This window comes from Entelurus aequoreus, linkage group LG08, assembly GCF_033978785.1.
Source record: "Entelurus aequoreus isolate RoL-2023_Sb linkage group LG08, RoL_Eaeq_v1.1, whole genome shotgun sequence".
Lineage (NCBI taxonomy): Eukaryota > Metazoa > Chordata > Actinopteri > Syngnathiformes > Syngnathidae > Entelurus > Entelurus aequoreus.
Window position 1 is genome coordinate 32,903,454 of NC_084738.1, and position 23,422 is coordinate 32,926,875.

General features: G+C 38.3%; 1 protein-coding gene across 4 annotated transcripts in view; it reads right to left on the reverse strand.

Annotated features, from left to right (window-relative positions):
- The window catches only part of sap30bp (SAP30 binding protein), a 51,261-nt gene that overhangs the window by 5,518 nt on the left and 22,321 nt on the right, over window positions 1–23,422 (reverse strand). For all 4 annotated transcript variants that reach the window (XM_062056304.1, XM_062056302.1, XM_062056306.1 and 1 more), the window contains 4 exons: window positions 17,523–17,611; window positions 7,025–7,116; window positions 4,545–4,657; window positions 4,206–4,264 (listed from right to left, as the gene is read on the reverse strand). In XM_062056304.1, the coding sequence (XP_061912288.1) occupies window positions 4,206–4,264; window positions 4,545–4,657; window positions 7,025–7,116; window positions 17,523–17,611 (353 nt within the window). The remainder of the gene's footprint in view (window positions 1–4,205; window positions 4,265–4,544; window positions 4,658–7,024; window positions 7,117–17,522; window positions 17,612–23,422) is intronic.

Below are 23,422 nucleotides of genomic sequence, written 5' to 3' on the forward strand. Positions count from 1 at the left end.
AACTACAGTCAAGCGTTTTTTATCAGCTTTAAAATCCTAAAAAAAAGACGTGTGTTCTTGTCTCTCATAATGATTCGGAACAATAGGCAAAATTTTAAAAAAAGTGCAGTTCCCCTTTAAGAATTTACAGTTTTGGTTGATTTTTGCGGTGCCACTGGACCAAAGCGGTAGTGTTTTGCCTAAAGGAAGACCGCATTTCCCATGAGGACCCGCGCATAGGCCGTAAATCTACTGTCACATACATATAATCTGACACGATAATACCACTATGATTCAGTATGACTGATCTTTCTACAGTAGGAACCTATGTATTTTACCCAAACTTTATATTTGCGGTTTGCAGTCATCGCATTGTTTTTTCTTTATACAGTACTTTTGAGTTTGTTGCATGGCTGGTCGTGTCAGTGTGGAACTGCAAACTATAAAGCTGGTGGCTATTTATTGCTACCACGCAAATTTATTATAGCCAACATTAGCATTGTCATTTTTATTTCAACATAGAAAGGTACTTACTACAGGGTTTCCCCGAGACTGTCAAGATACCTGTGGCAATGAGGGGGTGGCCATGGGTGTTATCACCATGACGTCAACGAATAATTTGCTGTGATGATTCTTTTTTTTAAAGGCTCAAAATTGTATACATTAAAAACAAATCTGTAATTAATTGGTATCAACATATTTGTTATCATTTTGCCATATTTGATTGTTGCTGCTCATTGTACAATGTACTGTGTTGAGGTTTTTCCAGTGTCTAGAGAGTTAATGACTTTTTTATTCAAAACAACTAGCAACAAATCGAGCGTCTTCTTCTGGTGTTATTATAAGATATACTCATGTTTAGAGACTACTTCTGTCCCTCGATTTCCCTTACAAAAGAGGCGAGCTGCAGTTAGCTTGACATCAAACTTGCTTTGCGTTGCTGCTTTATTTGGACTTTCTATTTTAAAAAGCCGCCACTGTCCACTTAATATTTGCACATTTTATAAATGGCTGTCCCGGGGTACATCTGCGATGTAATAAAATTACGTCAACATTGCAGACATGCTGACAACGCTTTAGAAAATGCGTGTGTTTTGTTTACATCCAGTTTCAGCAATGCGGTTTTCAGAAATCCAAGTCTTTTTCCGGTGGTCAAGTTTTTTATACATTACTTGTCAATAGTGCGCAAATAATAGGCTATATATACCAATTCATATTGTAACGACCAGCTGGTGTTAATGTTTTATGTTTGTGTGGTTTGGATTTGATATCAGTTTTTCGCATGTTTGCAAACACACCGTACGTGCCTGAAAGGTGATTGGCGGAAAATGAGCAAGTGTTGTGTGTCCAGGAAAGCATGGACACGAAAGTGTTGTTATCATGGATTGGTACTAGAAGTTAAAAATAGCGTCAGACTTTGTGTCATTTCTTCTGGAGGCTAAAATATATTACTTTAATTTGTTTTCAAGTAAAAAAAACAATTTTTTTTAAGGTGTGGCGTCAATGAAAATGCTGTGGTGGCGCGCCACATTCAATTACATTAAGGGGAAACCCTGTACTAGTCCAGCAGGAACAGAGCCAAAGCAGCATCGGTCTGAAATCCCTCCTCGTCTTTGAGCTCACGCCAGCAAATGTTGCTCCTTGACTGTCCTTTTATCTGGGTAGCCTCCCTTTTTTTGTCCTCACACAAAACCTTTAATTTTTGGGTTGTTTTGCAGCTACTGCCATGACACAACTTTTATTTTTGCAATGAATGGGGAAAGGGGTAGTGACGTATGCCGCAAAGCAAGTCTGCACATTTGCAGTTTTTTGTGTGGCAGGGTTTCTGCCACCCTCCTTAAGATAGCTTAGTGCCAGTGAAAGCAATACAGACCCGCCTCAGGCCATGACAGAGGTGTCATTTATCTAGTTTAAGTCAATGTAGCATCCCAAAAGTAATGCAAATATTTTGTATAGGTTGAAAAGTTACTTAGTGCTGCTTTAAAATTTTACACAGAATACCCCATAAAGACAGTGTAAAAAAGGTTTTAGGGCTTTTTTAAATGTATTAAAAATAAAAAACTAAGAAATCTCATGCACATAATATTCACAGTCATTGCCATGAAGCTCAAACGTGAGTGGAGGTGTATCCTGTTTAAACTGATTCCAACCTTTCCAACAGCTCAATTGGAGTCAATTCAGTTGGTTGGACACGATTTGGAAAGGTATAGGAATGGCTTCAGGACAACTCTGTAAATGTCTGTGAGTAGCCCAGCCAGAGCCCAGACTTAAATCTGACACAACATCTCAGAGATCTGAAAATGGCTGTGTACAACTTGAAGGAGCTTGAGAGCTGCTGCAAAGAGGAATGGGCGAAACTGCCCAAAGATAGGTGTGACAAGCCTGTGGCATCATATTCAAAAAGACTTGAGGCTATAATTTCTGCCAAAAGTGCATCAACAAAGTATTGATCAAAGGCTGTGAAGAGTTAGTAAATTGGATTTCTTAGTTTTTATTTAATACATTTGGAAATATTACAACAACAAAAAAAACATTTTTCACATTCTCATTATTGGGTATTGTGTACAATTTTGAGGACAAAACTAAATGTATTAAATTTTGGAATACGGCTCTAATATAACAAACTGTGAAAAATGTAAATGTGTCAATACTTTCCGGATGCACTGGACTGTATGTTAACCTGCATACCTACCACTGAGTACATTTCGAACAAGAATATCAGAGCGGCTCATTCAGGAAGGTACATGTTCTTTCTAGTCCTCCTACTGACTAATATGCAGCTCCTGGAATGATGTGCTGCTCCTGATGACAGCAGTATGTGTCAAGGATTGCTCTCCTTACACATTTTTTCTAAAAGAACAATAATGAATTCTTAAGAAACTATAGCAAAAAAAATATACCTACACATGAATGACAGTTTGGCAAGCATAGTGATTTCTTAGCATGTTGGTTGTACATAAAATAATGATAAAAACTAATATTTTTACAAATTTAAAGGGGAACTGTGCTTTTTTGGGGGGGATTTTACCTTTTGCCTTTACAATCCCTATGTCTCTATTTTTATGAATTGTAATTTGTAATAAACGGCAAGTACGAGGTGGATAGATGAAGCTAATAGGAGCCATTGCGTCATGGAATGCAACTTCATTGTCACTGCACATAAAAAGTACAACAAAATTATATTTTCAGTTCAGTTTTCATTTTACTTGCATCTATTGCCCCCATAAAGCCCTCTAAAATCTGCCAACAATACTCCCTTTACATGTTGTGACACGCATATTAACCAATTATTAGCGATACCGTTATTATAAGCACTAACACAGAAGAGCTTCTTTTAGTGGCACCGTGATCACATAAAGGTAACTAGCTTATGCAGCTATTAACATACTGAGCATTTTAGCTGCTAAATAACCTCTGAGTTGGCGAAAGTTAATTCTAGATTATAAATCTTGCATTACACTTTTATAGTAGAAGGTTGTTGCCATAAACCAGTCCTTCTGAAATAGTGGGGCGGTGCGATGCCAGGGGAACATGCCTTTTTTGTCGTACCAGAATATGATGAAGCGTATGTAGCTGGGGGGCGCGTAAGAAAACATTTTTGGGAAGCACTGCCATTGTTGGTCAACTTTGACGTTCAACTTAGACCTGGAGATGGCAAGAACGACAAGAAAAGACGGTCGTTTGCACCCACCTATTTTTAAATTGTTACCTGTGTGAGGATTTATATTAATTTTTCATCTAAACGGGAAAGTATTAACATCCCATCAATCGGCATCCCAGTGAGAGCAGACATTGTACTGTAAGTGAGTATTTTATTATGTACGTAGTTTGTATTTCTTGTTTAGCACTTAGCAATAGTGCTACAAAACGTGTAGTTTATCTTCCGTATATTCAGGCTAAAAAATACAGGGTTCTGGTTCATCATTTGGCGTATGCTAAAAATTGCCAAAATACTTAAGTATTACATGCTATTATTAATGTGCCTGTTACCACATTACAGATATACTTAAAGCATATATAAAACCATACCTGATGGAAGTTGTTTAGAGTGTTTATATGCCGAATAGATCAAATACCATTATCTCCATTTAGCTGACTTTTACTAGCGTTTATTTACAAGTTGGAATGCATGAAAAAAAAGAAAAATATGTGTGTGCTTGTCTTACATAAGTATTGTGAATGATAGGCAAAATTCCAAAAAAGTGCAGTTCCCATTTAAGCCTTACCTTAGTCCGCTCCTTCTTGGCTTTTTCAAGCTTGTCCATCTCCACTTTTTGGGCCTTGGCTGCAAAATTCAGAAGTATGCATTATTGTTTTAGTAATCATAACCGGTCTTGGAAAATGTACTTTAAAAAAAGTAATTACATTACAAGTTACTTTAGTAGGTAAAGTATGTGTTATGTGTCGTTGATAGATAGTACTTTATTGATTCCTTCAGGAAGGGATGTTTAATAAGATTACAGTGCATAATGAAATATCTGTGACTTTGAGTGTGCAGCTTTAAAAAGCAGTAACTTGAAAACAGTAAGGGGTAAAAACCCAAGGCAGTGTAAGAACAAACTTACCGAGGGCTTCATAGTAGGAGTCCTCTGACCAGCCATGTGGATCAAACATATCGTTTGGATAGTTGGTTCCCAGTTCATCTATACTGCAGAACTGAATGAGCTTCTCGTAAATACTTGTGGGGAAAAAAGAAAAGAAGTTGGCTGAGAAAAGCAGAGTAAATATTCTTGAATGTCTTATGCCTTAATCAGAGGTGGGGAGAGTACCCAAACATCCATCCATCCATTTTCTACCGATTGTCCCTTTTGGGGTCGCGGGGGGTGCTGGAGCCTATCTCAGCTGTATTCGGGCGGAAGGCGGGGTACACCCTGGACAAGTCGCCACCTCATCGCAGGGCCAACACAGATAGACAGACAACATTCACACTCACATTCACACACTAAGGCCAATTTAGTGTTGCCAATCAACCTATCCCCAGGTGCATGTTTTTTTGGAGGTGGGAGGAAGCCGGAGTACCAGGAGGGAACCCACGCAGTCACGGGGAGAACATGCAAACTCCACACAGAAAGGGCCCGAGCCCGGGATTGAACTCAGGACTACTCAGGACCTTCGTATTGTGAGGCACATGCACTAACCCCTGTACCCAAACATAAAAGTAAAAAGTAAAAGTAGTCATCAAAATAATTACTTGAGCAAGAGTAAGTAATGCGTGAAAAAACTACAACAATTTAGTAACTTCTGATTTATTTAGTAGCTATTTTGTAATGGTTGTTGGACTATTACCGTAGTCAATGTGTGTGTGAAACATAAAAATCATATACAATTTACTGGAACATGATTTCTCTAGTTCAAAGTGGAATTTTTGTAGGGTGAAATGTGAAATTTTTTACTGACACAGATGACAGCACATGATATACTGTAAATGTTCTCTTTACTAGTTTGAAAGTAATCATTGAATATTTTTGCTGCCTTGTCTGTCACTGTTTAGTCATAATGGTTCTATGTACAATTTTTTTCTGATTTGTCAGACAATACAATTTCTTCTATTTTCACAGCTACAGGTGAATTAGTAGTTTGCGTCCTCTTATCTCTCCATAAGCAGTGTGCCTCTTGTACACTACAGGACGATTGTGGTCATTTCAGCTTATTAGCTATGTGGTAATGTAAATACAGTAGAAGATAATGCTACATGCTAATAAGCTAGCACTAGTAACTTTCAAGCTCCGGATCTAACAGATAAATACAAATCTCCACTGCTATTTGGTGTTGTTGTTAATGTTTTAATGTGTTTAAATGACACTTGTGGTTATTCAGATTATCAGAGAAATATACAAATATCGCTTTTTCAGTGAAGTGTTTTAGGAGGTGTCTGCTTACCAGTTGTCTTCAACAGCCTTGATGTGCTGGTATCATGTCACATAATTAAAGTGTCTTATTTGGGAACATTCTGACACTTACCGTATTTTTCGGACTATAAGTCGCAGTTTTTTTCATAGTTTGGCCGGGGATGCGATTTATACTCAGGAGCGACTTATGTGTGAAATTATCAACACATTACCGTAAAATATCAAATAATATTATTTAGCTTATTCACGTAAGAGACTAGATGTATAAGATTTCATCGGATTTAGCGATTAGGAGTGACAGATTGTTTGGTAAACGTATAGCATGTTCTATATGTTATAGTTATTTGAATGACTCTTACCATAATGTGTTACGATAACATACCAGGCACATTCTCAGTTGGTTATTTATGCGTCATATAACATACACTTATTGAGCCTGTTGTTCACTATTCTTTATTTATTTTAAATTGCCTTTCAAATGTCTATTCTTGGTGTTGGGTTTTATCAAATAAATGTCCCCAAAAAATGCGACTTATACTCCAGTGCGACTTATATATGTTTTTTTTCCTTCTTTATTATGCATTTTCCGCAGGTGCGACTTATACTCCGAAGCGACTTATACTCAGAAAAATACGGTAGGTTTCTATTTTACCATATATTTTAAAATATTGAGCTATTTCAGCTTCTATATCTGTACTTTGTTCTTGTTTGGCGTACGTAAACATTCTCCCTCACCACCGGTTTGATATTCGCCCGGTAGAATGTCAGGCTGCAATTGATTGGCGGGATTGAGCGAGAATCACTTGTGTTTAAGTTGGATTGGTCAAATAGAGTCGTGTGACTGCCAGGCTCCGTTTGATTGGTGAAATGGAATCAAACGTCCTTAATGCTTACAATAAATTGGTGAAACAGAGTCATGTGACAGTGCCTGCCAGGAGAAGACGCGCTGACAAATAGCTACGTCTTTGCAAGCCTTAATAGATTATAAATAATTGAATGAAACTCAATGTAAAGGAGTAAAAGTAGCATTTGTTTGTCACAAAAATACCCAAGTAAAAGTAAAAAGTATGTTGCAATAAAACTACTCTGACAAGTAAAAGTGAATGTGGCGCGTTACTACCTCTGGCGCCTATACACATGCAAAACAGAAATGATCTCTGCCCAAAATTGTTTATTTGTGTTTCCAAGTGGCATACCTTGGGTTTCTAAATTCTTTCTTTTTCTGAATGTGGTTGTTGGTGTCAAAATCTCCATGGAGCTTCCTTTCGTACAACTTATGGATCTTCTCCTGTTGGCACAGGACATCAAGAAAAACAACGTTAATTCAAAATAACCAAACATTTAGTTAGTGAGACTTTGAGTTAACTGACAAACAGGTTTAAGTGAACAACAGTAAGGTAGGATATGAAAGAAGACCATCTTTAATGATAATTGAAATGAGCAGAATAATTAGTCTAACTAATGCCCTCAATGAAACACTGAGCAAAAGTTAACTACCGTCCGCAATGCTGAGCCAAATGCAATGAGCGAGCAATTGGACTCCCCACAGCGGGGAGTGACAGGCCTCCCCCCAATGACAGCACCTCCTCCTCACAATGGCAATGCGGCTCACCTCCAAAATCTGATGACTTGGCAATATTAAGTGGAGAAGTTAATGACGGATGATAAATGTTAACAAACAACAACAATGGTGGTTAGCCAGAGAGAGTAAACCCACAGCAACAAAGTGAAAACTGAGTATAACCCTGCTGGAACATCTACAGTGTACGCTAGCTAATTAGCATGTGTGTTTATTTTTGTCATGTCTAATAAGTATCCTGTTACAATGGTAAAAATGATAAATGGGTTATACTTGTATAGCGCTTTTCTACCTTCAAGGTACTCAAAGCGCTTTGACAGTATTTCCACATTTACCCATTCACACACACATTCACACACTGATGGCGGGAGCTGCCATGCAAGGCGCTAACCAGCAGCCATCAGAGGCAAAGGGTGAAGTGTCTTGCCCAAGGACACAATGGACGTGACTAGGAAGGTAGAAGGTGGGAATTGAACCCCAGTAACCAGCAACACTCCGATTGCTGGCACAGTCACTCTACCAACTTTAAATACTTTATTATCAGATTATTATTATTATTATTATTATTGTGAGACTAATCACATTTTAGAATTTGGATTAATCATGATTATACACAGGTGTTTACTTGCTTGCATAATTACAATTTGCTTTAAAAAAAGACCCTAATATTTGTACACAAATGCAATTGTATTGTCAAAATGTCATCCAGAAACGTTTTCAAACATTTTACTTGAATGTATGCAATTTATTTGCAGAACAGTTTTATTTAGAGTTCTTTCAGGCTGCATTTTGGGGTGAAATATGCCAGCAAGCACACCAGTCTGAGTCTCCTAACTCACTTTTATACTGACGTATTCATTGATCTTATCACTGACCGTATGGCGGTTAAGGTATAGTTAAACATTTCCGACTACCCAGTATAAATGGAACGCACCATTAGTTAACAACCCTCGCTTCCATGCCAGTAAATAAACTAAGTTTCTTACAAGTAGGGATGTGCAGATTGCTCGGCCGCCATTAGCCATTGCCGATTTATGTCTTTGAATGCCGATCACAAACACCGATCTTGTCTGAGTGACACTATTTATTTTTGGTCCCCGGCTGACAAGTGGCCAGCAGCTAATTATGTGCCTCCATTTACAGTGTGGATCCACTCCTCTGAGCTAATAATAGTCCCTTCCACTAAGGCAAATAAACTGCATTTTCTAGTTTTTTAAGTATGATTATCAAGTATCATCACTGGAGAACGAGGCTAAACATACAAAGCAACCTCAGAGCAGGCATGCGTATAGCTAGGCTAACCTTGCTTAAAACAAAACCAAGAAATAAGTGCTTAGTAAAGTTCAGTAAAGTCCAGTGAAGCATGTTACAGCAGAAAGTAAGCAGTTATTAACAAGTAGATTAATAAGAGTTAGAGAGAGGATAATATAACAATAACTGTTGATGTGTCAACATTGTCGCAGAGGAGGTTGGACAGATCCGTTAATTGGTGGTGTCAATACCAGAGGTAGGATGAGTATATAATCGATACGAGAGTAATTCAATTTTTTTTTCCCAATAATTTTGTTGTTTTTGTTTATGTTTTAAAAACTAAGGGAATGTTTCCTTAAACACAGGAGGACTTTGAGGGCAAAAACCAAAAGATTTAAATGAGTTAAAAACGAGTGATTTTTTGCTTTTGTTTAGTTTTGTGTACCATTTACTTTTTGTTTTGCTCAAACTATGTAATAAATAAACTATGTAATAAAATAGAATAATGAACTACCGTAGTTTAATTAGTGTGTTTACATTGTTACACTGTCAACAGAATAAACATTTGTACAGTTAATACATGTGATCGGTATCAGACAATCTTACTCATGGACAAACCGTATCGAAATTGGCAGCATAAAACCCTGATCGGAACATCACTACTTGCAAGTATCATCCCTGGAGGACGATATTTACAAACTCAGCAAATAAGTCACTGGACACAGGAGGATTTTAAGGGCTAGAACAATGATTTAAATCAGAGCCAACCGTTGGAAATAATTTTAATATTTAATTGATATTGTTACACTGCCATCCTGTGTTTTGTCTGATTATAATTGTTTAAACTTTTAAGTTTCAATATCAGCATTAGTAGTATGGCAAATACAGCCCACATACCCACATTTGTAGTATCGGCCAAAACTAATGTAAAGTATTAAACAACAGAAGAAGAAGAGTTTATTAAATTTTTACAGAAGTGTAGATAAAATCATGTTACACAGAAAGTAACCAACTATTAACAGTAAAGTAACAAGTATATTAGTAAAAATTTTGATAAACTAATACGACTGTAAATTCCGCAATATGTTACCGCATACTAGCTTTTGTGACACGTTTTAAAATGGCTCTATGATCATTTATATACCAAATAATATATTGTGATATAGGGCTGATGGGTATGGCAAAAAAAGAGATCATGATTATTTTTTTCACATCATCCGATCTCGATTAATATCACGATTTTATTTTTATTTTTACTAAAGCGGATTGTCCCATGCAGGATTGTACCAAGTACCGCATCCTTACTGTTTACTACTGCAGTATCTTGTAATAGACATTTCCACCATGTTTGATTGAGGGAAATATATGCTAACAGTTAACAACAGTCATTTTGTTCTTATACATAATTGTGTTTACTAGAGGTGCAACAGTACAGGTAACCCATTCTCTCAAAGTTATTTTGTTTATTTTGCTTTTCATCAAACATTCTGCAGTAAACAAAGTATCAGTGGTGTAGTGAATACTATCAGACATTTATTTCAAGTTAACATTTACTAAACATTTTCAAATGGTAAATTATTTATATTATTTAATTACTTGTATACATCAGAGCTTCTCACTAGTGTAGTGGTGACCCAGATTGTAGAGTTTTTAAAACTCAAAATTCTGTATCTTATATTGAATGAAAATACATTATAGTGCAGTTTGAATTTGAGGTACTGTAAATTAATGTGTACCAACACAAAAAAACAAGTTTAATGATTATTTCAGGTACAACATGTTTTTCTATCCACAAACACACACAAAAAAAGAACAGAGTGTCTGTCTGCAGAGCTTTTTTAGTTCATGTTACTACAGAGGAGTGGAATATTAGCAAATACAAACAAAAAGTCTGATTAAAAATATTTAAATATAAAAATGCCTTTTCTGATTAAATTACTGGGTTTTTGATTGTCCCAGTCGGTACCAATAAAGTCACATAGACGCTTTGTGAGTGCCTGCAAGTCCGCATTTAGGGCAGGATAACTGGCGAGCTGCAACAGATAATGAAACTACAGTCACTGCTCCTTTTTAAATGTTGTGTTTCAACTTCTATGTTTGTGTTAGTCATATTTAATTATTTTTTTCTTCTGGGCTGCACTTCCAGCTGTGTAAGGGGCTGAGACACAACCCTGATTGAACATTAATTATATCGTGACGAGACTGACTTTCGCGACGGTGGAACAGGATGGTCGCTCACATACATGGACACAAAAACACACAAACAAATACATAAAGGATCACGGTCAATAAAGGTGGGTTGTTCCATCCAGGATTTTACCAAGCATCGTTGCTTCCCTACTGTTTACTACTGCTGTAAGTTCTAACAGACATTCCTGCCATGTTTGATCGAGGAAATATGCCAACAGCTGATTACCGTGATCAATCTCAAATTAATCGCCCAGACCTTATATATACCATTATCGCAGGTGGCTGCAATATATATTCTGATATAGATTTTAGGCCACATCGCTCATTCCAATAAGTAACCAATGAACGGTTACAAAATCTACCTGGGAAGCGTTCATAGCAAAGATACATTCCTGAAGTTGCAAAATGGCAAGAAAAAAAACAATCCCACTAAGAGAACGTCTTAGTAACACTGAAGCATTTTTTTTCTCATGCGTGTCCCAAGGCCATGGATACCCAGGCAAAACTGGTGAAAGTGAATCATTTGTTCACTGGATAGGTGTGGGAGTGGAAGCCCTGCGGGAATACTGTTGAGTTGTTCACTTACTAAATCCACCTTGTGTTCCGACCTGCCTCAGCGCCTTACAGAACAACTCTTATTGCAGTCTCAGAATGTATGTAGACACCAGAATTTCACCCTGGAGGCAAGTGAAGCTGCATAACAACTGACTTGACTTGGGTGATGACTAGCTTGAATCCTGACACATGCTTAAACCAAACCTCCAGGCTAAGGCACAATATCAGGACATTTTTATTTGCATTTCAGTGAAAAATACATAGCATATTTGTGTTCTACTGCAACACTCTAATCTAGGGGTCCCCAAATTACGGTCCGTGGTAATAAGTGATAAGAATTATTTAGCTGCTACACATACATGTATGTGTATGTACAGTCCCAGCCATATTCTTTTAAACCAATGTGGTCTCACAAGTCAAAAAGTTTGGTGACCCTTGCTCTAGTTAATGCTGTATTTATGATTAATGACACAGAGATGCTAAGCTATAAATAAAAGGCTGAAGAATGCGCTTTCAAGTCCATGCACATATTTTCAAGAGATTGGCAATATTCTCTAGTGTCTGTCTTTTACTTTTAAAGAGCATTCTATTTTGGAATCAGTTGTCTAGATTGCTGGTGTACTTAGCATAATTGCACGGCTACCTTTTACCTCTTTGTTTACTTGTGCACCTTATGACATTTTAATGTACATGGGAGCCCAAGTACCAAGTACAGCAGAGAACAACAACAATCCACCAGATCTTTCCATTCGGCCACCAGTGGAAAATGAGTGAAGTCAGGATAAAGCACTGGGCTATGAAAAGTACTTAAAATTTCAAATCTACTGGCACGGGCGGCACTAAATCCATTGCAGGTTGGTCATTTTTTTGGTAACAATTTAAGAATGAGCCCCACATAAGTTCCAATTACTTTTAGCTTTCCTTTAGCTTAACCCCTGTCTTTACAAGGTCTAACGTAAGCACATACGACATTTACTGTGAGATCATGACATCAATGAGTCTTAGGTAGCGAGAAATATTAGTAACAATATTATTTGTAGGGAATTAGCTACAGTGAATCCTGAAAGTATTCACAGCGCTTCACTTTTTCCAAATTTTTTTGTTATGTTACAGCCTTATTCCAAAATGGAATACATAATTTTTTGTCCTCAACATTCTATACACAATAACCTACATTGACAATGTCAAAACCTTTTTTTAGAGCTTATTGCAAATGTAATAGAAATTTTAAAAAATCAGATGTAAGTATTAACAGCCAGTGCCATGAAGCTCAATAGTGAGCTTAGGTGCATTCTGTTTCAACTTATCATCCTTGAGATGTTCCTACAGATCAATTGGAGTCCACCTGTGGTATTTTCAGTTGATTGGACATGATTCTGCATGACACACATCTGTCTATATATATACTGTATATATATATATATATATATATATATATATATATATATATATATATATATATATATATATATGTATGTAGACTAGGCCTATTCAACTGGCGGACCACGGGCCACATCCAGCTTACCAAAGCTTAAAGCTTTTCATTTGGCCTGCCGAACATCATCCAAATAGGCTGGAAGAAACCATTTAAATTAGGGTTGCACAAGTATGCAAAAACGTGAGCAAAGGGAACAAAAACAAGGAATGTGTCATGATGAAGCAACAGTGGGTTGAGTAGAAGCAGACTACTCATTCAACCCTGGAATAAAGAAATCAAAATAAATTGCGAAAATTTCAGACTTTAAACAACGACTGGACAATAAAGTATGAATGTTTTGCCCCGAGCAAGTGCTCAAGTCATTGCTTCCTGTCAGACCTATTAAGCGACGGACACAGTGTTCTAGACAATAAGCAACAACTGTAGAAATGCACACATGTCAAGTAGATATTGTGCATAAAGATATTTAGTTTGTTTTGTATTGAAATTGCTGACATTGTGATGTCTTTTGTATTAGATTTTTTTGTCTTGGAGTAACTGTGGGCCATCAGAGTTTGTTTAAAACATGTACACTAAATTTGACTAGTAGAGGGCAATAACGCTACACCTTAGGTTTAATTGTGATGAGTCACATACCAGTACATTGTGTGCAATGTTTGATATACTGTAAATGTTGTTAAACTTCTTAAGGCGTAGTTGTGTGAATGGATTAACAGTAAACCTTCTATTTTATTTGTGTGAAATACACAATAGATGCTATACTTTTGTTATGTTTATATTTTCAGTCTTACAATCCTAAATTCAAAAGAAAATAAATAAATAAAAGTGAAGAAGGAAAATAATTAAAAGAAGGAACATCAATCCCCAACAAAACTTCTGGAGATGCTGTTTCTTTATACTGTTAACTAGCTGCACACGCTGGAATCAAGTAGCGAGGGCAGAATAATGAATTTATTGGCAGTGCAGTGTGAAAGTCATTGTGTTTACTTTGTAATTAAGTAAACTAAGTCTCAAAGGAATATAACCTACAGAGGCACTTTCTGACGAAACATCCTCATTTTGATGTCCGGCCCCCGAGCCCTTGGACTCTTGAAACTGCGGCCTTCTTCATATGTATTTGAATAGCCCTGCTGTAGACCTGCAAAACAGGATTGTCTCGAGGCACATATCTGGGGAAGGGTATAAAAGAACATCTGCTGCCTTAAAGGTACTCTGCTAGTTGCCTCCATCATCCGTAAATGAAAGAAGTTTGGAAGCACCAGGTGTGAATGAATGATGGGTTCCCACTTCTCTGTGAGCGCTTTGAGTATCTAACAATAGAAAAGTGCAATATAAAATCTAATCCATTATTATTTGACTCTTCCTAGAGCTGGCTGGCCGTCTAAATTGAGCGATGGGGGGGAGAAAGGCCCTAGTCAGGGAAGTGACCAAGAACCCAATGGTCACTCTGTCAGAGCTATAACATTCTTCTGTGGAGAGAGGAGAACATTCCAAAAGGGAGATACAGTATGTATTGGAGACAATACCGCCATACCGATATATGTAATCCTTAATGTCTTGATACGGAAGTCTCTCAGCTTATTCTGTCCGCGCTGGTGCTGTGCCTCTCCTCCTCCACGCACAGAGTGAGGCGAGGTAGGAGCCACGCATACTTGACACAAACTGCAGTAAGAGGAGAGTGGGTGGCATACCTGTCAACATTCCTGTTTTGCCGGGAAATAACATTTGTCCTTCTTTCCCGGCGTCTTCTTGGTCCCATTTTTTCCACAAACTTTTCTCTCAATGAAAAAAGAATCCTCAACATTATTGCCTGCGATTGGGTCTGTTTCACTCACGCGTCGGCAACACTCGGCATTAATCGGGCAACATGCGTTCATGACAGCGGTGTGGCGAGTTGCAATTTACGAGATTCTATTAAATCAACAAAGTGAGAGATGGATGCACTTGAAAACGATGTGTAAATAGATATGTTCCCAGTTGCGACGGTATGAAAAAAACTAATTTAAAAAGCTGTCAGAAATAATTACCGTAATTTCCGGACTATAAGCCGCACCTGACTATAAGCCGCACCAGCTAAATTTAGGGGAAAATACAGATTGCTCCATATATAAGCCGCACCCGAGTATAAGCCGCAGGGTTTTGATGTGTAATTAGCGTAGTATATAGGGGTTCCTGCTACCACGGAGGGGATTGTCGGGACAGAGATGACTGTTTGGGAACTCAAAGCGTCCCATTTATTAACAATAAATCTTTCAATCATTCAATCAAACTTTCACATCTTTGACATGGCGAACAGCATTCGTGCAGAGTACAAATAATACAACGGTGCAAAGTAATACAAAGTGCTCGCCTGTACGTTATCAAAATAACCAGCCTACCGGTATATGAAAAGTCAGTCTTTAATCATTGTGTCATCGTCTTCCTCCTGCGTACTAAAACCACCGAAATCCTCTTCGTCGGTGTCGGAGAAGAACAGGCCGTAAATAAGCCGCACCCTTGTATAAGCCGCAGGGACCAAAACGAGGGGGAAAAGTAGCGGCTTATAGTCCGGAAATTACGGTAACTTTGTATATGAGTTTTCCAGTCACAACTACTTTGCTCAAGAAGCACTGACACAACAAATGCACAATCTGAAAGGAAATACAATATCTGAAAGGGTGTTTAGCTGCAGTGGAATTATTGTCACTTGCCACACATCATCCTGCAGTTGACAGCTTGGTGTTCCTGGCTTAAATTTTTGAGGAAACCAGAGTTTTCTAAAAATGTTAAGCTAAAAAAACACTGGTGTTGAAGGTCAATTATTTTCAAGTTGCTGCTGAAGTTTGAAATTTCCTCTTAAACCAGGGACTCTATTTTATATTTAGTTATTTTGTGTTTTTGTTATTAGCTAAGGATTTGAGAATAGCTAAAAGTTTGTTTGCAAGATTGAATATTATACTTTCTTATCCTTATATTATTTTCAAGGCTTTTTAATATGTTAATGTGAATTACCTTTGCATGAAACTTTAAACATTCTAGATAATTACCCATGTTAAGTATTAGTTTCAATAAAACAACTTGACCTATATGTTTGGGTTTGACTTTGTCTTTATTCACTTTTCAGAAAAAATATCGCAATATATATCGTTTGGTATTCAGCCAAAATATATCAGAATATGTGTTTTGGTCCATACCACCCAGCCCGAGCTGCAGCAATCCACTAATCAGACCTGTATAGTAGAGAGTCCAGGCAAAAGCCATTTCTTAGTAAAAAAGCACATGGCAGCCCGCTTGGAGTTTGCCAAAATGCACCAAAAAGACTCTCAGACCATGAGAAACGAAATTCTGTAGTCTGATGAGACAAAGATTGAACCCTTTAGTGTGAGTGCCAGGTGTCATGTTTGGAAGAAACCAGGCACCGCTCAGCACCAGGCCAATACAGTGAAGCCTAGTGGTGGCAGCATCATGTTGTGGGAATGTTTATCAGCGGCAGGAACTGGGAGACTCGTCAGGATAGAAGGAAAAATTAATGCAGCAATGTACAGAGACATCCTGGATGAAAACCTGCTCCAGAGACTGGGGCAACAGTTCATCTTTTTGCAGGACAACAACCCTAATCACACAGTCAAGACACCAAAGGAATGGCTTTAGGACAACTCTGTATATGTCTGTGAGTGGCTCGGCCAGAGCCCAGACTTGAATCCAATTGAACATCTCTGGAGAGATCTGAAAATGGCTGTGCACCGACGCTTCCCATCCAACCTGATGGAGCTTTAAAGGTACGGCAAAGAGGGATGGGCGAAACTGCCCAAAGATAGGTGTGCCAAGCTTGTGGCATATTTAAAAAGACTTGAGGCTATAATTGCTGACAAAAGTGCATCAACAAAGTATTGAGCAAAGGCTGTGAATGTGATGTCTTATTATTTTATTTTTACTACATTTGCAAAAAGCTCTAAAAAACATTTTCACATTGTCATTATGGGGTATTGTGTGTAGAATTTTGAGGACAAAAATGAATTACATTTTAGAATAATGCTGAAACATAATGTGGAAAAAGTGAAGCGCTGTGAATACTTTCTGGATGCACTATATCATTGCATAGGTTTTAATGTTAATGCCATTTGGTGGTACGCTGTTTTTCCATGATCGATCATTATTACCTAATTGACTGATCTATTTACAAGTTAAATTGTACACGGAAGTGAACTACATTAGTCAAGGATACAATTTGAATTTCATTTTACAATTGCATCTGGGCCTCAGAGTATCTGCGGAAAAACATTATGCCCTTAGGCTGTCTGATGTACAGCCACAAAAAGAAAAAAATATTCAGTCAAAACTCTAATTCTTAATCTTGTTTCCTACCAGATTATTTTTCAAAATGATTTTACACTGCAAATGATACATTGCTAGAGAGGCATGTATAGACCATTACTTAGGCAGCGAGAGGCAAGTATGCAACATGTCAAATGTTATTACCTGCAACTTGTGGGTGCAAACAAAACTATTCCAGAGGGAGGATGATCTCAGAATTACACAAGCCCAACAACATCAACAAGAGCCTCTCATTTGGTCTGGCTAGAGATATAACTGTGGTCCCTTTGGGTTATAAAATCACTTAAAAAATGTTTTATGTTTGAACAAAGATGTCTGTAATGGGCATTTATGTGGATCTGTGATAATTAAACTATGGAGTAGCTACCTGTAGCTGGCTCGAGCAGCGTCCTGGGGGCTCTGGTGGAATTCTGATCTCATCAGGTGACATGTTTCTCACCTTCTCTGAGAAGAGAGCTGTCCAAGAGAAAGACAAAGACAAGCTGTTTAAATCCTATTCTGCCCTGTGTTGTTGCAAGTCTTTACATGCTAAGGTTAGATGAACCAAATACAGAGTGTTATAAAAGTGCAGGGAAAACAAGAGGTAAGTCACGGCTTAAAAGTGTGATTTACAAAACAAGAATTAATTAAATGATACAAAAATAAACTGAGGGTCAGACAGGGTTTGATATTTCCAAGCAGTGTTTTTTTTGTTGTCCTTTATTGGAAGATGGCGGTAAAAAGGCATGCCCCTGTCAGGGAGTGGCAACTGTTTGGAGCTGGTACAGAAAAGGGAGGATCCTTTTCCCCTCCATCATTCACACTGGAACACTCGCTTGTTTTGTACCTTTTCTGACTGGAGGCTAGACATTCCTCATTGTCACACTATCTATACCCAAACCAGACACACCGCTTTCATACTCATTCAGGTGTCTGTGATACTCAGCGTGTCGCATATGTGCGTGAATATTTTAGACAAGTAAAAACTTGACTGGACATTTACTAAAGCAGCAGAGCGCATGACTTAAAGCTTAGCAAGCTGAACATGTTTTTAAGGCACACTTCGAGGAATGTCCACCATCAATATTTCTACATTGGTTATTATAATGTGATTTGTTTTGCCAACATTTGATTAGTCTTCCCTACTACAATGATATTTCTCCCAGGGGAGGCTTGAATGAAATTATAACTAATTATTTTCCTTCTGACACATAAAACTACATTTTCATACAAAAACTTGTTAGAGAAATTTAGCGTTGGGGAATGAAATAACCTAAAATATTGTGCATATTCACACAAATCACATGAATTAACATGTTCCAACTTGGTGCACTATTATTTAAAAGCATTATGCAATCATAAGTAAGCATTTGATTTTTGCATAGTATTAAAAAATGTATCGTAAACAAGATGAGGGATTGGCGGATTTATTCACTATAATAACATCAGTCTCAAAAGGGAAATTTGTTATTCTGTTGAATGCATACAGCACACAAATATAATTTTAACATGTAAAGCGACTTTGGGTACTTAGAAAAGCGCTATATAAATCTCAGGTATTATTATTAAATAACCTAAATGTTTGTGGTTTTATTGAGTAGGCAGCATTCCTGTTTTATTTATGTCTAGTTGTAAATATCAATGGTCAGGACTCAGAAGTGAGTTTTGTGTTGGCTTGTGTCAAAGTATAACTTTATGGTTCTGTGTACATACAGGAGGGATGCTTCTGCATACTGATGAATGCTTTTAAACAGCCCCTATGCAGTTTACCTTGGTCTGCTGCTCATGCGTGACTATGGGCTCACAAGTATCTGTACAGACTTGCCACCAACGTCTCCCCTGCTTGTCTGGAAAGTTCAGGAGGAGCAGCATCTCCCCCTGATGGTGCACCATTGAAGCTGTGCTGATGTTTTAACAGAGTTTGAGGGGGTGTCATTTGGTGGATAGCTATCTGAAGATGTGAAGCGCTTCTCTTATAGCTGAGGTGCCGATGATAGTTATGTATTTTAGCAGGGCAATGCTGCAATATCTTCTCAAAGTCATCCTATAATTGATGCCGTCCAATTATTTTCTGACTCCAGTCAGCATCACTAAAGGCTTATTAATCTGAGTAGCGGATCAGCCAGTGTTTTCACTGACAGCCCTTTGGATCTTCTGGCTTTGTTCACATTGAGCTGGGTGATATAGGAAAAAAATCCTATCACAATACCCTTCCCCCCATACATATCGATATGTACTGCGATGTCAATGTTTTAGACAAACTTTGAAATTTTAAGGCTAAAATTCGTTTTTTAGTAAACGCAGATACTTTTTTCCTCTCTTGTTTTAGTTTCTTTTTGTTGCATTTTAATGCAATCTGGTTACAATCCACCAGAGAATAATCGTAATTAGGGATGTGCCACCAATTTTCCTGAAAAAGTATGTGATAGCCATTACCAATTAATGCCTTTTAATGCCGATCTCATTTATGGGTAATGTAATAATGGCTATTGTATTCATTTTAGTCCCCTGACTTACAAGCTTACAGCTAATTGTGTATCTCCACATTTAGTATAAAGCTGCTTCCTTAAGTTAATACTAATCACATCCACTACAGAAAATAAACTGCATGTTTTAATATCTTAACCATCATGATCAAGTATTAGGACTAAACATGTTACACACCGAAAACAAACAAAGACAGGCATGCTAATAGCTAAGCTCGCCGCTAAGCTAGCTAGAAACAACACAAGAACTAAATGCTTGATCAAATTATAAGAAGTCTGGTTACAGCAGAAAGTAAGCAGTGATGCAACAATATCAAACTCTCACGGTACGATATTCCATCCATCCATTTTCTACCGCTTGTATCACAGTATGATATTGTAGTATACGTCCCAAAAAAAAAAAAGACTTAAAAATGTAATAGTATGTAAAATGACGTGACAGGAATGTTTAGGATGAACACACTTACTGTAATTGAAAACAAACATAATGCTAAATGTAATCATACTACAAACATGTATTTTTAAGTGCAATCCACTGTTTCAAGTGAATAAAAATAAAAACTTAGTCGAGTGCCAACAACAATGTTCACTTAAGTGTCTTTCAACTTTTACTTTCTCACAAGCAGTGTTTATATCAGTTTGGAATAGGGTTGGGCGATATATCGATATACCCGATATATCGCGGGTTTATATAGAAAATGACTATATCGTGATATTCAAGTATATGTTCTCACGCAGTTGCTTTTAGCTGTGGGCATTACACTACAGGCTTTTTTCACTCTTTCTTGTCTCTCTTTCTCACAGACAGCAAGCGCACTTTCTTACATACGCACATACGTATACGCCCTCTCGGAGCAGAGTTAGCAGCATGGGTAACGTTAGCTGTGGTGCGAGTGGTAATACGAGAGAAAGAAGGTGCGAATCTGGTAACAAATGAAGGAAGCATTAATTCCCAAGAAAAACATTTTGTTTCTGCCGGTGGTTTGGCTTCAAGTGGGAATATGTCGAACAGACAATCGTAATTTGTCAAGTGTGGGGCAAAAGCGTTGCTACAAAAAGTTGCATTACTGCTAATTTGTAGCATCATTTGAAATGTCACCCGCTAGAGAATGAAGAGTGCTTACTCCGCATGTCAACATCTCCGTTCGGTGCCACACCAACAAAATGCAGAGGAAACCATTTCCACATCAACACCGTATGAAAAAAATAGTGAACAACAGAAGGAGATTACGTCCACAGTAACCTACCAAATAGCGATCTGATTTCCTATTATGCAGCTCATTTTTATTTGACAGTCATTGAAATATCTTGTGTGACATCATGCACAAAAGTGCACTTTATTTGTTTTAAACTATTGTAGTGGCGTTCTGTACAAAAAGTGCACTTTAATTTAGTGTTGTTTTGATATGTCATCTTAGAGACATCATGCACAAAAGTGCACTCATAGCTTGTTTAAAAATGTCTCTGACAATCTTGCACTTTCTGTTTTGAAATTACATGAATGTTTGTGCAACTGCTTAATAACTGTTTAATAAATACAGTTTTGCTAAATTGACTTAGTTGTGATTTCCCTCTGTGCATGACAGTTTAAAATTAGCATATATTAATGCAGTATGAACAATAATGTTTTAATGTAGACACATAGAATCGTCATACTGGTGTGATTATATGCATCAAGTGTTAATTCAAGGCTAAGGCAAAATATCGAGATATATATTGTGTATCGTGACATGGCCTAAAAATATTCAGATATTAAAAAAAAGCCATACCGCCCAGCCCTAGTCTGGAATATGCTGTTTCTAAGAAAAGTTAACTAACAATTTAACTTTTAATAATGTAAATACCTCACAAACTGATGTTTGAGTTCGATGGCTTAAAATATGTTTTCTGGGTGACGGTTTATGAGGTGGTGATATGTCCAAGGTGTCCCAGCCTCCCGCCCGAGTGCAGCTGGATAGGCTTCAGCCCCCCCGCGACATCAAGAGAGACAAGCGTTGGAAAATAGATGAATGGATTGAATATTCATCAAGACGTTTTCCAGTTTACTTATTCTGCCATGTACAGTTTTTTGGTGAGTTCCGTCCGTGCGCTGCGACGTGACGGGCTGGCTCTGTGTCACCTTAGAAACGCTCGAGACGAAAGTGCTGCGCTTTGCTTTGCAGAACGCAGACTTTCTTACCTCCGCCAAAAAGGTAATGTTTTTGCTATGGGTTTGTCAGTCTGGTTGTTACAAACATAACTCAAAAAGTTCTGGACAGATTTGATCTCACATCCCTATGTCGCATCCTGTTTACATTCTCTACACACCGGCGTGGCCATTTTGAAGAGCTTCGAGGCTAGCAGCACTTCTGACGAGTTAATTTCCACAATTGTCGTATACCTTGCGCCGATCAGAACTGTGTGAGCTGTGTCTAAGAGATCACTGTGATCAAAAACGCTAAATATGAGTCCAAACTCTCAGTCTTGCAGTTTAAGCTTGCTGTAATGTTTGGATAAAAAAAGAGAGATTCTTGAACAATTACCCCGTTGTTATGTTGGTTTGAGAGAGAGAGGGAGAGACACGCACGCATGCACGAGTGCAATTTTTTACTAGAAGTAGGGCCTTTTGTCGAGGCCAGAACCAATTATTCATGTTTACATTGATTCTAATGAGGAACTCTGCTCCACTATACCAATGATGCAACTTTTCGGTTGGAGAACGACATTGACGACTCCATTAAGTTCGTAGATCATCATAGATCATTAAGATCGCATGATCATCATAGCGCCGATCACGGCTGCCTTGGTTTTATTGTGCGCTCTGTTTTGTTTGTTTTTGTGCGTAAATTGTGTGTCCGCGTGCTCTTACACCCGCGAAGAGCTACTTAACATCAGATCACTCACCCCTACAGACTTATTACCGGTCATTTTAGCGTCAGCTGCGGATTTGGTCCATTCTTTGATCAAAAGAGGGAAACCGCACCGAAGAGGAAAGAGAGCGGGAGCCCTCGTCTGTCTACGAAGACGAGGATTACACACGCCCTTATCTGGCATCTTTCTCTCTAACGTCCGCTCACTTCCCAACAAGATAGACAAGCTTGCGTTGCTGATGAGAAGAAACAAGGACTTTTCCTCATCTAGTGTTTTGTGCTTCACGGAAACGTGGCTGAGCTCGAGTGTACCGCACAGCGCGGTTCAACTGGAGGGCTTTCATCTTCTCCGCGCGGACCAAGACCCGGGGCTCTCCGGCAAAACAAGAGGCGGTGGAGTCTGCTTCTTCATCAACAGCAACTGGTGTACAGACGTGACGGTGATAACCCAACACTGCTCTCCTCCTCTGGAATATATTTTCATTCACTGTAAGCCCTTTTACTCACCGCTTGAGATCGTTTCATTCATACTGGTGGTTGCCTACATACCGCCCAGTGCGGATGTGCATGATGCTCAGCGCACGCTTGCAGGCCAGATCTTACATGTGGAACGGTCTTTTCCGGATTCTCTTGTTATCGTGCTTGGTGACTTTAACAAGGGAAATTTGAGCCAGGAATTACCCAAGTATAGGCAGTTTATTAAATGCCCGACCAGAGAGGAGAACACTTTGGATCACTGTTACACTACAATAAGTAAGGCATACCATGCAGTCCCGCGCGCTGCTATCGGACTCACTTGATGGTGCACTTAATCCCTTCATACAGACAGAGACTGAAACTGGCTAAACCTGTTATGAAGACCATTAAGAAGTACACCGCTGAGGCTGTGGGGGAGCTGCGCGCATGTTTGGAGACGACAGACTGGGAGGCAATTGGAGTGGCCACGGACAATC